The following is a 17,140-nucleotide window of genomic DNA, read 5'->3' on the forward strand; positions in this document are numbered from 1 at the left end:
TGTCGATTTAGTTAAAAACATTCTATTATAAATATGTTTAATTTCGAATGTAGAAATTTACAAATAAAAAGTTCAGATATATGAATTTATTTATTTGTATGTATCACATTAGTAACTAAAAGAACAAGTTAATGGGCTTGATTATTATTCGTTACATACATGTGTAGTAAAATTGTCAATAAATATTAGAATTATGTTAATGATATTTGAGTAATTTTTACCAAAGTGATAAAATTTAATTAAATCTTTTAAGCTTTGTTTTTATATTTTTTTTTCCTCAATAATTTTTATTTTTACGTATTACATATTTGATATGATTCTTTTTTAAAATTCGCGCCTTTTATATTATACTGGTTACTTAAATTATCAACCAATTACAGAGGAAGATTTTAAACGACCAATGAAAGTATGTGTTCAGAAATTTTCGTTATTCGTCCGTTATAACGTTCATATCTTGTTACATTTAAACGTGCGGAAATTTATATTGCTATTGTTGAAGTACGATTAAATAATGTTTTATAATTAAGTGCTTTTGTAAAATAACTAAATGTAAAAATTTGGACTCAATTTAGAATAATTTGTGAGGGATTACAAAATCAAGAACGTATGTGGAATAATATGGTATGTGGAACAAATAATATGACAACGATATTATGTAAAATTCTAGTGCACTTGTTTATTATCTTACTGTTTATTTAAAAAAACATTGATATATAGTGGTAATTTACTAAATAAAATAGAACGTTACAAATTTTACAACATATAGCTATAATAAAGAACGGTGGCATTGTTATTTGTAGAATACTAGCACATTAACTTTAATATTAATTCAGAATTACAATTTATACGTATAAAAATGATGAATTAGAATTATTCAAGGCATAAGATATAAACATGTATTTTCAAATATTTGAAAACATTTATTCATAGACCTAAGTCATATTCTTTCATATAGCATTTTCCTTTTGTTTTTATTTTTACTTGTTCTAAAGTAACATTAATAATGCAAAACTGATGTTTGTAGTATGAATCAACGTGTTCTTTCTTTGAAAAAAATTGCAATAAGATCAAGTCGTGAAAGTAAAGCACAACATAAAAAAAATAAAATGACACGATGCCCCATATGTTAATTTATATCGAGATTTATACGACTAATATAAATCCGCCTGCGGATTCATTTTTAATATGAAACTTTCCTTACATGTACATGTATGTATACTTCTAAATTATATCTAGTTATTTAATTGCAAGATTTTATAATAATCGAGACGATATACGTACTATAAATAATCGTAATCGTGCAATGTTTTATGATGACTTTTCATCCGACAATTTTTTAAGAAAATTCGATAAAATTCAATGCTTTCAAGGTTAGAGATTTAAAAAAAAAGATTTAAAATAAACGTATTAAAAATATGAATTGCTATATTACAAAATGATTTTGTGTTTTTCATTTTGAAAAATCGCCATTTTGTAGAATTTGCTTGATGTCAGGCATATTAGAATGTAATAATACTATTTAATGACTGATTTTAATCAACGGCATTGATTAAAATTAATTAAATTAAAAGGAATTAGAGGAACAGAATACATTCAAAGTATTTAATATGCCGAAAAATTGAATATAAGCACGTAATCAGTGCGATGAATACTTAGGTCTATGAAAATTTTAAAATTAATTAAATTTATATACTCAGGATACTCAGACATTTATAATTCTTTTCTATCACTATAGATTATTATTATTTGAATATTATTCATAAATTTTCATTAAAATTAATAGGAAAAAAGGTTGGTTAATTTTATTATTTGTCATATAAGCAATTAATAAATAAAACTAATAAATAAAACGAAATAAATATATTTTTTTCTACTTATAGTGATCTATTGAACTCATGGAGAAAGTTTGTTAAATATTCCACGGAACATCTGTATTTATGTAAGTATTTTAAAGTTCTGAAAAGCAATGATCAATTTATAAGTTTCCGTCTCAATGTATGAATCCTTTCGAATTGTTTTTTATACTTTGTGTAGAAAAAGTCTGATGTAATTTAAATAAATCTACTTTATGTATGCGTTTAAAAAATGACTATGTGTCTACATAATACATATAAGTATTATATATGTATCTAATTGTTGTATTTATTAATGTTGTATATATTTTTTAATTGCGCTTAAAGAAATAAACAAATGCATTTTGTACAAATGCACTTACTATCTGAATAATTTTCGAATTTAAATAATGTTGATAATTTTGATTAATACCTCGCATGTTATAATTTGTAACGTAAACATTTTTAAATGCATACATAAAAGAAGATTTTATTCTAATTTTGCAATAAGCATATCTATATAGTGTTTTCCTGCGATATGAAATATTAAAATGTAAGAACTAAATTACTTAATTATTTATGTAACAATTAGGATTTGTTTGAGGATTTTATGTACGCGTTGTTTTCTCTATAAAAGAAAAAAAGCAAAAATGAAAAACTTGAAAAAAATTGTTTTTTTTTCTTAATATAAATATGTGAATTACTTTTTTTCATATATAAATCAGTCCTAATGTCAAACATATAGTATGTTTTAAAATAGAAACAATAATGAACTATAATATGAATATTGACAACTAGAAGAAAACTATTGAGTTTTTCACTGACATACATAATGTATATGGAATAAAACTGAAAATATTTTAAATATAATAGAAGGGTATTACATATAAAAGGAAAATGTTAATATAGAAAAGTATTCGTAAAGAAATAATAGCAAATAATAATGTTAAAGGAGTTTTATTTGTAAATATTAAACATAAAAATAAATTGTTAGAAATAATTAAACAATCTATTCAAACTAAGTGAAAAAAAACAATCATTAAATTATTATCTTATCGTGCTTGCTATAAGTTTAAAGTAACAGAAACACGAATAATATTGTTCCATCAAAGTAGAGTATAAGATGCTACATAATATTTACTTGTAACAAGAACAATTATTTAATTCCTTTTAGAAATAACTCACTGTTTCAGTTACTGATTTTCAGCCATTAAATTTATATAAGTTAATTCAATTTTCATACTATATAGTAGTTGAAATTTCACTTATTTCATTTTATTTCATAAAAAATGATTTTATTTTCAAAATTTTATTAAAAACAAACAATATTAAATAGTTTACTTCGTTAGATATTTGTCAATTCTCGTTCGATGTGTTTACTTTTTGTAAAGTAAATAAAAAAGAAAAGGAATCAAGTAGAGAAGAAACAAGAAAGAAACTGATACGTATTTCATATTACATTTAAACTATCTAGTCTCGAAATCTCGATATTTTAATGTTTATTTCTCTATATCGAGTATAGAGAATTATATATATATCTTAATTATATATATATATATATATAATATATATATATATTATATAATTATATATATATAATATATATAATAATTAATAATATATATAATATATATAATAATTAATAATATATATATATAATATATATAATAATTAATAATATATATATATCTGCAAATTTATATATTTTTTGCGTTTGGCTTTCCTCTTAAATCCTTCCTTTAATCCTATTTAAGTCGTAGTTGCTTAAGGCACAATGCGAATGTATTATTACACATACTGTTTCCGAATTTTCCCGATGTACTGCGGCCAGTGAGAAAATCAGCGATCGCATGAAGTTCAGCTATAAATGCTTTGATGTTGGAAAGTTATAGATACATACACAACATCAATTAAATAGCAATTTTTCATTGTATGTTTTTTTCTGCCTGGAAACGATTTAGTTTCATTTGAAGACTCTTGTAATATAAAGTTTAAAGGCACTTCTATTTATCTGTGGCACTAAAGTTTTTCTTGCATCATAACAAAGCATTTATAGACAAAAACTTCATATATAATCGTTTCTATATTTTTATTTATAAATTATACTTATGCAATCTATCTAGGAAACGCCGGAAACATTCGGTATAGTATTATAATACGTATAATATACTATAATAATACTATAGTAATATACATACATACGTATGATAATACGTGTAATATACATATTATATATATATATATATATATTTTATCAGAGATAAAACCTCGGGTGTTTGCTTAATTTCGTAGACATTAACATGGTCAACTCTTAAGTTATAAAAAGATAGTAGGATAAATTAAAACTATCCTCTTTTCCTTTTTCATTTTTTCATCCGAACGATATTACACGTGCAATTAACTACATGTGTAAATTTTCTTGGTAACCTTCGACCTCGTTGTACATTTTTCTCACGGCGTCTTTCGCATTGTTCGGCAAATAATTTTGGACCGCCGGTGCAACCTTGTTGTTGCCCGATATAATTCCGTTGGCCAGATGTGCCACGCCGTTTTGCAACATGTGCGCGGTACCGTTTGCAATGCCATTTTGCATACGAGCAGCGCCGTTTTTTTGAGCTTGTCTCGCGGTATTCTTCAATCCATTTGCAATTCGTGCTGCCCCTATTAACGAAAATTCCGATTAAATCTGATTTTTTATTTGGCTTTGATTTGTTTAATTGGGCCACTTCTTATTACACTGCAGACGTTTATTGAATTTCACATTTTTATAAATGTAGGTAATTAAAAAGATTTGTAAACAGAAATTTAGGTAATTATACAGAAAATAGTGCCACCTCCTAAGACTTTAATAATCTTAGATGGTTCCTTTTTCTGTATAATCACTGCACTCTGTGTATGTACAATTTTGCGTATAACTAAACTAAAAAAAAGACAAAGGGATATTTTTTTGTGATTTAGGATAATATAATTAAAAAATAGGATATTATTTACCTTGTATGCTGATTCCATTTATATTCTTCTTAGCAGTAAGTGCTTCCTTGACGTTTAATTTACCGTCGATCATCTGCTTAGAAACGCCGTTTGGTACGATCGGCTGATCTCTATTGTCAGGGACTACCGTATTCAGTTTCGCGTTGTTCCCATTTTCTTGCATTACATCTAGTTTAGGACTCTGTACATTATTTTCTCCTTTGCGACGCGTTCGCGTCATTAATTGATAAAGTGCAGCGGAAAATTCTTGTTGCACGCTTGGTACGTCGGTGTCGCCATCGATCTTTGTTGAAAACGATTTCAGATTTTAGTATTTGAATCACATTCGCGTAATTGTACGATATAATATTATATAATAACATAATAATTATGTTTCTATCGTTAGAAGGAAAGTACTATTTTTGGATTGCACTTACAATCGTTAAGCGATTTTCGTTGTCCAAAGTTTTCAACATAGGTAAAGATACTTCGCGAAAGAGTTCCAGCCTCTTCCTAAATGCAGAAACATTATCATCTATTCTTCCTCTCCCAAGTTGCAATTTCGAACAGTCCAATAATACTAACGGTGGTTGCTGACCAAACTAATAAAGTTGAAGCATTATATTAGACAAATTTATTAAACTTGAAAACTAACAGCTAGATTTAATTATCCATTATGTGTACAGTTGTATTTTATATTTATTATCAAACTATACATATACATGTAATATCACAAATTACCTTATTTTCAAATTCTTGTACTTGATTCAAGTCCCTCGGATAACCGTCAATTATTATACCATCTGTGTCGCGGTTTAGCATAATCTGTTGTTCTACTACTTGTATTACAATATCTTGCGGGACCATTTCTCCAGAAACGATGGCATCGTTGACGATAGTGTTCGACGATGCCATTGTTCTAAGTAATCCACCGATGCTGACTTGAACCCAACCTGGCATGTTACGAACGGCCTGGGTGCATAAGTTTTCTTTGTTGCTTCCTGGGCCACCTAATGAAATTAAAATACCAATCTGACGTGCTTGTAGTATTTGGCTAAATTCAATGTAACTCGTTCACTAAATTCAATGCAGTTTATATATAATTATATAATTAAGTATAACTTATATATTGGCTTTATTATTAAATTTTCCTTTAATACTTAGTCGGCCATTCCCTTTGAATTTGGGAAATTTTTTTAAGAGTAAGAAAAAAAAGAGACGATTGGATTTAAAATAATTTAAAGGAGGTGGTAGAGTTTAGATGTTCTTTCTCTTACCTATAACCCAGATGAACGCAGGTAGCCCTTTTCTGGGTTTATCCGCGGTTTTTACAGGGTTCACGTTCATCTGGTCAAGTACTTGCGTTTCAGCTATCGCTTCTTTCCTAGGAGACGATGATTTTGGAATAGATTCTTTCCTTCTCTCAACTTCTACCTATAATTTCGTTATTCCACGTAGTTTGAATATCAATTTTTTTTCAAAAACGAAAAGGCTAGCAAAGAAAATCGTAAATCAAAGAATAAATACATGCCATTGTTTCGGTGAATGGGGACTTACTTCTGCTTCTAACGGTTGAGGAACATTTTTTTCTTGCACTTCGCCGCTCGACAAGCCAAGAATTTTGTAAACCGCTTCGCGAAAATCGACGTAAACTTCGCTTGGATTTCTTTCTCCGTTCACCTGTACATTATCACAACCGATAATTAAGTACTATTCTAATTTTGTCAGATCTGTAGAAAATTAGATTGAACCTCAATCAGTTCATAAAAAGTACATAATCATTTCGTCATTTGTTTACCTCTATCAACATTCCGCTTTGATCGAAATATTCCGCGACGGGCATAACGTTTCTGTAAAAATTATAAAGTTCCATCCTCGCTAGTTCGATCACTACTTGTCCAAGTTGTGCTCCAAAATCGATTTGTCTTTCGAGAATCTCCTGCCTCCAGGACACAAGAATCACGCCATTCACGATTTTGATCTGCAAATTTATTTTTTCGTTTCTCATAACATAAACAACCATTCTTTTTTTTCTTAATATAATAGTCATAGTAAAATGCTGTAAGAACTATTATAAAAAATTTACAACAACACTAACTACGATCATTCAAATGTGATTCCCAAGCAGAATTGATTTCTTTTCTGCAAACGAAAATTTGGAAATGCATATTGCGAGAGGATTAATCGTAGAGAATGTTCTAATTTGGTGATTGATCTCTGTCCTTTATATGCTTCGTGCATATTTCAACCTTAGGTCAATGGGACAGGTCAGTAGGTCACAGAGAAAAAGTTACACAAATCTTGCTTGGATGTCGTATTTATAAGAATTTGTCCCTTTCTGTCTCATTACGATAGAGATCTTAGAATCAGAATATACTTGAGATACTTACTTTCTCAGCATATTCTACTACGTCGCGCATATTACGTGGATAACCACTAACGAGAAAGACTTTGGAACCTGGAGACATCTTGATTTCGAGCATTAGCACTTCCGCGACGGTTTTACTGCTAAGTTGCCCGAAATCTTGCATATCTATCAAAAGTAAAGAGTAAATAATATTACATACAAACAGTAGACCATTTTAATATGTACTGTCCTAGGTCTATTGTTTTTAGGTTGTCTATAACAGTAGATTTATTGTCAATTTTGTTTAGTAATTGTCATATTTGTAATATTGATGTGCGATGCATGCAAGAATTGTAATTTCTCATTTAACGATTTCCGAATAATGTGTCTTCGTACCATTTCCTAGAGCGTATTGTTGTAGAAGATCCATCATGTTGATATGCGTTATGCCCTTTTTCTCTTGCATCAAATTATCACAATGTGTCACCTTTCCACTACCAGGTCCACCTGAGGATTAAAAATTATATCACGATGCGAAAGGAACGATAAAACACCATTTTATACTAATTAGGTACGATAAAAAGATGTAGTATTTTGTTCGGACGGTAGCAGAAATGCTGATACGAAAAAACGGTATGAAAAATTTATGACGATCAAATCAAATTACGGCAGAAACTTTTTAATTAAAAAATTTGTTATAATATAAATAAAAGTGAGGAAAAATTATTTATATTTATGTCGCGTATTATACATTAAAAAGGATTGTCACAGTTTAACAGCTAGACAATTTAGAGAAGTTTATTCAAATCCTTATTGCTAGTTTTGTTCCTTGTTTTTTATCTTAAAAATTGAATCATCTATAATACAAACCAAGTACAAATATGACAGGCACTTTTGGAACTTCGAATTTAATTGCACCAACGTTCTGTTGGGGAAAATATCCGTTTGGTGGGGTCGACAAGAGGCCAGCCTCTCCCCGCCATTTTCCCGCGCTTCGAGCATCAGCTTCCTCGAACACCTGCGATCCATTTTGTTGATCTGCGATCAAATTTTTTGTTAAACAATGTGAAGATCACCACATTATATTTTTGGAAGGGATGATTTATTTTCAGAAGTTTTAGCAAATTTTTTAAGTAATCTTTTATGGAATTAATGGGTATTTTTTAGAAAGCAACTCTTATTGATTCGTTTCGATCTTAGTGCCAATTTTAATTCATACTCCGTTCTTTTCTTCTTTTTTCCTCTTCTCTGTCTTAATTGTCAACTAATGTCACGTTAGTTACAATAAAAATATATTTGTTGTGAGTGTTTAAATTTAAAAGAAGAACAATTGTAAAGAAAAGTAATTAACAAATGAAATGGTCTGGTTGAGTATCGAACGCAGTTTGAAGGATATGCTCTTGAAAGGAATATCTATCTACACAATGCCGTATCGTTGAATTTTTATATCGTATGCATTGTATAATGTTACATGACAATTCATAAAGCCACTAAGTAGCCGCGCTATGTACATTTAATTTAAATATTGATGATTACGAGTTTAGTTAGATTGAGAGGTTACCAGCATCTATTTATCCCTTCCTTTCATGTAATTTTTCTATCCTTTGGTCTTCGATTTGAAAGATAATAATAATAAAATATTTTGCTAACTTCGGTAATTTATCAAACATTATTTAGATTTATTTTGTGTGATAGATCATTACTGTGATTTTTATTAATATAATATAAATAAAATAAGGATGCACAATTGAATAAAGTTAACAATTAAACAGAAATATTTAAACAAATTTCATTTGAAAAACATTAAAATGAAAGTTGTAAATGATAAGAATCGTTGTTTCCTTTTTAAATACTTAATATTTTAAAAAATATGATCTTAACTAAATGATTTAAATGACTGATGTAGTGATGAGTGAGTTACTACGCATATCGTATATTATTTAGTTTATTCATGAACACGTTTATTCAAATGCGTAGGTACAGATCGTACACAGGTATAGATACTTATGTATATGCATACACATGGAGTAAATTATTCAGACATGATTTTATTCTTGGTATCTATTATTTACATATAAAAATTCTAACAGTCTAGCGAAAAATTATCAGTTTTATTCTAGTTACACGTAGTTAGAATTGCTATTAAACGCGTGGTATTTAATATGCACGTAGTTTACTTCGAAAATAATTTTTTTAAAAAAAGTTGATTTTGATAAACAGTATGCGATCTTTAATTCATAAATAGACAAAATTCGATTTGACAACATTCGTATGAAACCAAATCTCCTGATCAAAATGATTTTTGATCAAAATTTTTTAATCTTGAATTTGATTCTTCAATCAAGAATTTAACGCTATCATATATGTAGAAATTTAATGAGGTATTACAGGCCTTCTTTTTCAAATGACATTCCGAAACCAACAACTAATCTCTCTCCACTTTCAATCAATTTATTATAAGATTTATAGAACAGGAAAGGATTTTCCTGTCTGAAATTGTTGGATTTCTCTTTTCAAATTATAATCCACTTATCATCGATAAATGATATAAGGAAATATATATATATATATTTCTTTTATAATAAATGTTTAGTTAAAATTCTTTTAGATATCTTTTAGATATCTTTCTGGAACATAAATTATCGTGGAAAAAAACTTTTTAACGTCGTTGCAATCGGAATCATTTGAATTTCCATTATTTCGACTGTGCAATTTATCATGACGGAACACCGTGTCATAATGTAACATCATTTCCACGATATCGATTAAGCTGTGTACGTAAACTGTATATAAACTGTACTCTTGCGGTTTTCTTTCGATTCAAGAGAGTTTGACATTCAAGCATCTAAGTGTATGCATAGATGTCCATAAACGAACGAAAGGTATGTTGCTACATGTGGAACAATGTGTTTTTGTAAAACAGGTGGCCACGCATCGTGAACAGGGATTATGAATTAGAAATGATGTTCAGAAATGTAAGGTTTTGATAAAAGAGATTCCTGACTCTGGCAATATAGTTGTCTCTGGCAATTTTAGTTAATTCGGAGAAAGAGTAATTTAATTTGTGACATTGGAAAGTATACATTTGTATATATTGATTTTTATATAAAGCGACGTTACTTTAGTAAATTGAACTGAACTTATTTTTATAGTAATTGTAATAATACGTGCAGGCAATTTAGATTAATATTATTATTATTCTCAATGATAGTTGGCATTATCAACGGTTATTGTGTAAATAATTGTAAAATAATATCTTACTTTTAGTTTAATTTTTAATAATTTTACAAGTATATATATAACAATTATTTATAATAATTTATAATAATTGTTTATAATTGTTTATAATTGTTGTTAATTTTCTTAACAATTGTTAGCAAGAAGTCAATTGTAACACTTACGATGTTCTTTTACGATATTTTACAAACAAGAATTTAATCGTGCACAGAATAAACAAAGGGGCCAAAATTAAAATTTAAGATCTAATTTTCGTCTTGTTTCCAAAGAAAGAGGTACGAACACGTTTGACTAGCTAACGACAAACTTCATGAATTTATTTGCAATATTGATTTCGTTACATGAGTCACGCCTGTAGATATTTCTTTGTTATCGTCGAGGTATTCATTTCTACGTAAACCATTAAGTCTCTACGGTAAATCTCATTGATCCTTGAAGAAAATATAACACGATGATGTTACGGTTGACAAAGAAAAGAAATATATCTTAAAAGAAATATACGTCGTTTTATTAAAAGTCGAACACTTATACATGTATTTTATTAGCTTGATTTAAGATAATTAAGAAATATTTGGCACATTTTGAAGAAGGAACAATAGTAGACTTTATAATTATTTAATTATACATTTTTTTATTTATTTATGTATTGTTATTATTTTTTTTGAAAGTTGTTCATATTTTTTATCAAGCAAGAGAGAGAATGTATATTCTTTGTTACTGAAACAATAGTAGATTTTATAATAGATTGGAAGAATGAATTCTAGTTTTCTGAGAGATGATTTTGAGAATTCTGAACCTTCGCGTATTATATTTATAAACTTTTTATATTTTTGAACTTTTATACTTCTAGAAACATCTGTTTAGTCTACTGATATCCTGCCTATATTAAAATTCTGAATGAAATCTTCTAAAATATGCTTTCATTTATAATTTCAAGAATTTGACAAAATTGAGTAAAATCGTGAAAAGCCTTTATATTGTAAGAAGGAAACATATGTTACGTGCACTACATGATAGTAGGTCCTATGAAACATGTTTCTTATTTATAGCTTTGCATAATTTAAGGAACGCGTCCAATTTGGGGTAAATATGAGTTTCTACTTTTCTTTTGGGATATTGTTGGAAGACTTATTGATCGAATAATATAATCTAATGTCAAGTACAAGGTGTATATGGGTCACACGTGTGTCTCGTTCACATTGTGACGTAATGTCATGAAAATGAAATGAGAAACATTTTGGCCAGTTATTGTACTTAATTTCCTGTTGCAAAAAGAAACAAAATTACGAAACAAAAATACTGTTTGATGTTTCGTAATTAAAAAAAATTTAAGTATCAGATTTAGTTGAATTGTAGTTAAATTAAGAATTTAATTAAAATTTAAAATAATTTATAATATACTAAATAGACTCTTTAATGTCTCAGTACAATGTTTCTAATACAAAATCTTGAATATCATTCATACAATTTTATAGAGAATTAATGATTTAGAAAATTTTTTTTATTTATTTTTCATTAAATATTTACTAAATTTTAGCTCAGGTGAAGAAAGAGAGAGAGAGAGAGAGAGAGAGAGAGAGAATACCTCTCTCTTATTTTTAGTGTTTTGCAATTAAATTTGTAAAATTGGTTAAATTACAAATAAACTGACATTTTATTTTCCCATGTTTTAATTTAATATACGTATGTTTATTAATTTGAATCGTTGAGACTAATTTGATTCATCGCGGTGATATTATCCAGAGATATAACGTGATCGACCGCTTTGGTGGATACTACATACCTTTGAGAATAGATCGACGCTAAGTTTCCAGCCAATTTTGGCATTTTAATATTTACGCGAAAATTTCACTTTACAATGCCTTGAGATACTAAAAATAAAAAGCAAGTACTAAAACACTGGTGGACTTAGATATGAAAAGTTCATTTATATCGATTTTGGCGAGTTCATATATCGGACAATCAAACGTCAACGTCATCTAACACTCGCCGTGTCTTTTGATAAACAAAGGAAAAGAAAAAGATGTTAGGATGAAGCATCTCGTGAAATTATCGATTTTGTAATAAATTTAAGTGATATTCAAATGTAACGTTTTCCATTTTTTGTTTTCCACAATTTAAAATTTCTCGCAATGTGATCTCATTTATATTTCGGTTTATCATATCACAGTTGTAGCGTGTGGTAATATTCTGTATCGTATCGTATTACCTATATCATTACATCATCATCCACTGATAAGAAATACCAATATTTAATATAAATTTTTCTAACAATACTTATTTGCAGTTCAACTCGATAGCATTATTATATATTTATTATTTGTAGTTTTGATATTTGCCATTGTAAATATTTATTTCTTGATTCTGATTTACAAATGTTTCTGATATTGAAAGTATTTGCGGTTACAAAATTGTCGATCGATCGATCGTTAATATTGTAGCAGTGCAGTAAAATGAAGAGTTTAAAAAAATTATTGAAAAAATAAATATAAAAATAAATATGAAAAATACATACTATTCTCAATTTTTATAGGAAATAAATAAGTAATTGCGACACGAATGATGATATTTACGATATAAACTATGTATATAGTATTATATTCCATGAATCGTTTATCAATTGGCATGGTAGTTTCTTATCAATTAAAATATCCTGTTAATTGTCACTCTTTATAAATTTTTGCATTTCATAAATAAGAAAATCAGAAGCTCGAAAAATAATGATTTTGTTTTAGAGAAAATAATGCTATTTAGTATGAAAAAAATAGTATGTTAATGGATGTCGATGGTATTTGTAATAAGTACTCACCAGTGTCCAGGCAGATGCCCATAGTAGATCCTTCAAAGGATACCAAGATCCTGCCACGGCCATTTAATCACATGCTTCCAACTAATTAATTCACGTTTCCCTGACACGTTCCTCTCAGAACCAAATATATAACACAATCAACTTCCTTCTCACATTAGAAACTCCTTTTTTCACAACGTTCTTGATTTATCAACTATTGATCAAGTTTCTCGCACTTTTTTTTTAACGACGTCAAGTCAAATTCAACTGTATCTTCACACAGATTTGTGAAAGTAGAAATCGAATAAGTGGCCGATTAAGTGAAATTTGTTATCACAGTCCAATAAATCGGTACACAAAAGTCGGTGGTGTCTCGATTCGCAGCGTTTCTCTCGGTACTTGATTAAATCCTCGCAATTTCTTTAGGAGAATCTTCAGAACGACGGTCAGTAACAACACCATCCACATCAATGATGTCGATGATATTTCGTTCAACAGTTATAAGACACAATGTACTTTGATCGTTTCATACGTTTATCCAAGGACGTTCATCTTTAACATTAACCACTTTCAGTAACAAATCCATCGTGGAATCTGTAATAGAAGCAATCACCAATGTTGTTCATCCACTTTAAGGATTTTGTCTGCTTGTAATTACAAAGAGATTGTAAACCATTGGAGATCTTTTATTTTAGCTTTTGTGTATTTTTTAATTGAATCATAGATGGATCGTTATACAATTGTATAGAAATTTTTCATAGTTGCAAATAAAGCTTGACTTAAATAGAAATTTATTATGTATTTAGAAAGCATTGATTAAATATTTTTTTTTTTTGCGTGATTGTAGAAAGTTAAATTGACTTTGGCAATATTGTTTAACTTCTGCTTTTTGTCTTCTAACTAGCTTATTTCTTGAAATTCCACCGATTCGTAATTCTGCCTTGAAATTAGTATTTCTGTTTGAAGCTGTATTTTATTTCAACGTAATTCTTTCGTCGATATTTTCACTTATAGTCACTGGATTATTTCAATGTCGAGTCGATTAGTATCTTGATAATGCGTACAATGTTTGTATATATATATATATCCTAATTCTTAGTACAATTCGAGTAGATTACCGAATTTTTCAAAATGAAAATAACAGAAAGCAAGTAGTCGAAATTCTCTAAAAATTTCTATCCAGATTGCATTTTGTTATCGATTTTCTCTAGAAATAAGCATTCGCATAAGGATCTGCAATCTACTAATAGGACACAGTATCACACACGTATACACACATCCATAAATAAAACGAAATTTATAATATGTAGGTGTTTGGTCATTAAATGTTTAATTTCCAAAACATCATAAAGAATTGAATCAAAGTTAGAATGTTATATATAATAAATAAAAAGATAGAAACCAAATGAGATTTTCTTCATTCTTCAATATCTATTGTTTGTTATTCGTACGATAGCTAATTATATAATAAAACTTAGTATCGTTGCTCTGTTATAAACTTTTTAGCTTTTGAAATTATATTTATTTTGTTACTTCATCATTATCTCCCTAACTAAAATTATTGAACAACCAGATGAAAACAAAAAAATTATCAAGCGGTGGATAGAACCAAGAAGGATCATTTTCGGAGTTTTTCGATTGAAACATAACATCCGCGACCGTGTTCCATCGAAGAAAGACCGATCGAATAATCTGCTAGGAAAGTGAGGCCACGCGACGAAAAGATCGCGACACGATCCTACTTCTCACCCGAACAACTACAAAATCTTTCTACGAATCTCTTAGATCCTTTCGTTTTCATCGTATATTTATTCAAATTTATTCAATTACCAGAATATTCACGCACCAATGACAACTGCACGCAAACTTACATAATAAATAGTGCCACCACGGGGAAAATTGTTTCTTCTTAGATTTCTATTAAAACTTGTCCGTTTTCACGATCGTCCAGAACTTGCCCGAGGACCTCTGTGATTTCGACTGTCGATCGTTGTACAGAGAGAAGGAAAATGCGGTCCCAGCGACGAAAAAACACGGCCGACACGCGAGGCTTCCGGAACGGAACTTTCACGGGCAGAGGTTTCTCAGTCGCGGCGTGATAACGCTGTAATGGATTGTTAGAAACGACTAGAGGTCGTAGCAAGAGTCAATCGTCGCTATAGATACGCCCATGCGCACCTAATCCTTTTTCCACGACTCTCTTTAGTAGTACATACATGTGTTTTGCATACATTTGAGTTAATGGCCACCCCTTCTCTGTTGGCCACAACGTATAGTAGTGTGCGTTGCGTGAGCTGCAGGTTCAATGTCAAGTTCCTGTCGAGCAGATGGTTCTCGAATGAGTAGATTAATCAGTAGAGTAGTAGAAAATTGACTAACTCCTATCGTAGCCGTTATAGGTTTTTTAATCTCTCTATAGAGTCAACGTTACACTGTTACAGTTGAACACGACTGTTTCTCTTAGCGAACCGATCAAAATTTTATTCTCTATGGCACGGGTGATAAGATTTTGAAGGATTTTTAAGGTACATTAGGACTTCTTTTTTTAAATCGATGATCTATGAGCCTGGATCTCTATGTTGTCTGACCAATACGGCGCATTTCTACTGCATTGCTACTACTTCCTTCTTAAACGTTCTAATTCTTCAATGTTAGATGGAAAGATTAATTTTGGATAGCCAATTCGTTTCAAATATTTGTATGAAAATCTAATTTATAAATCAACTAATGATTATACTTTACATTTTATAAATTATGATACGACCGTACGATTTTATGACAAGCGTGCTAGGAAAGGAAATTTTTTTAGTATTTGAAAAGCAGTTTTATAGTTTTTGAATAAATAATGTTAGAATTTATCTCTTTGATACTTTAGCAATCGATTGACTTTCTAGAATAAATATCCGACGTGCGCAATATTAACATAGTGTATTGCGCTCGATTAGTATCAGTAGTCACCGTGTGAAAACATATTTCTTTACAAATATATTATTTGTTATCTAACGCCTTCGCGTTCGATTGTTACAAGGTGATTCATCTAATTTGTATTATTTGTTATATGAAAAATCGTTCCAAACAAAAATCGTATAACATTAATTTTTTATTAATTATTTTCTTATTGAAGTAATATCTTAGAAAAGAAGGTAAAAAAACACAAGAGAAGGTAAAAAAATTCTTCAGGTTATCGTGCCTATAGATTATCATTCAGAATATTTAGGTAGTATCTTTTAGGAATTGGGAAAAATACAGAAAGCGTGCTTACAAAGCGCGAGTACAATGTTAATTAAGAAAAATTGAGAGACAGTTTAGAGTAATTTTTTAATTGATCGATGCAAGTTTCGTCAAAAAAATTTTAATTTCTTTTTTTGCAATAGTAACAGCAAACCAATAATTCTCTTCTTAGCGTGTAAAATTAACCAACAAGTCTCTTCACGAGTCTTTTCGTGAATGTCTCTAGTAAAAGTAGTTGTCAGGAAATTGTAACTTAGTTCGTAGAAGAAAAGTGACCAGCAGTTACCCCCGCGTTATTCTGCATTATTTGTTAGTCAAATGAGCTTGAAGCTATAATAACGACTCTCCTCCTCTTCTTGGACGAAAATAATGAAAGTACTCGAGTTGGAAAACGTCAGTAACGTTGACATCGATTAAATTATTTAGATATCCACCTATACAGCTGCTCTGCTCTCATACATCCATGTATAATTCTTGCAAGGTAAGCCGTTTAGATAACCACGCCCGTTTTCCAATAACATGCACCATCTCCGTAACAACGAATCACTCCCCCGAAAAACGATTTAATATTTAACCTTTATTTCCGCTTTCTTCCACTTCTTCCATTCCTCTGCTCCGAAACGGTACAAATTTTGTTTTAAATATTACTGCTTACTTAGATTATTTGTTGAAAAATCAGTAATTTTTAAAATATTTCTTGAGAATTTCTATTTATTGAAAATGCCAATTTATTGA

The 17,140-nt window shown here is 29.3% G+C and overlaps 1 protein-coding gene across 1 annotated transcript; it reads right to left on the reverse strand.

The window, feature by feature from the left end:
- Window positions 1-3,525: 3,525 nt before the first annotated feature.
- LOC122537891 (adenylate kinase isoenzyme 5) lies at window positions 3,526-15,277 on the reverse strand. Its single transcript, XM_043671536.1, has 12 exons — window positions 15,046-15,277; window positions 13,196-13,768; window positions 8,020-8,187; window positions 7,546-7,656; window positions 7,193-7,335; window positions 6,601-6,783; window positions 6,360-6,482; window positions 6,080-6,236; window positions 5,544-5,812; window positions 5,240-5,404; window positions 4,824-5,106; window positions 3,526-4,493 (listed from the first exon to the last, which is right to left on the reverse strand). The coding sequence occupies exons 2-12, from the start codon at window positions 13,215-13,217 to the stop codon at window positions 4,234-4,236; spliced, it is 1,884 nt and encodes a 627-aa protein (XP_043527471.1). The 5' UTR covers window positions 13,218-13,768; window positions 15,046-15,277; the 3' UTR covers window positions 3,526-4,233.
- Window positions 15,278-17,140: the final 1,863 nt, after the last annotated feature.

Source organism: Frieseomelitta varia, unplaced genomic scaffold, assembly GCF_011392965.1.
Source record: "Frieseomelitta varia isolate USP_RPSP 00005682 unplaced genomic scaffold, Fvar_1.2 scaffold_937, whole genome shotgun sequence".
Taxonomy (NCBI): domain Eukaryota; kingdom Metazoa; phylum Arthropoda; class Insecta; order Hymenoptera; family Apidae; genus Frieseomelitta; species Frieseomelitta varia.

Excerpts from the sequence above, each read along its gene's own strand:
- LOC122537891 (XM_043671536.1), bottom strand. The coding sequence starts at position 13,217 with ATGGGCATCTGCCTGGACACTG. Across the intron at positions 5,813-6,079 it reads TGCGTTCATCTGGGTTATAG|GTGGCCCAGGAAGCAACAAA; the intron begins GTAAGAGAAAGA and ends TAATTTCATTAG. Across the intron at positions 4,494-4,823 it reads AAATGGAATCAGCATACAAG|GGGCAGCACGAATTGCAAAT; the intron begins GTAAATAATATC and ends TTTCGTTAATAG.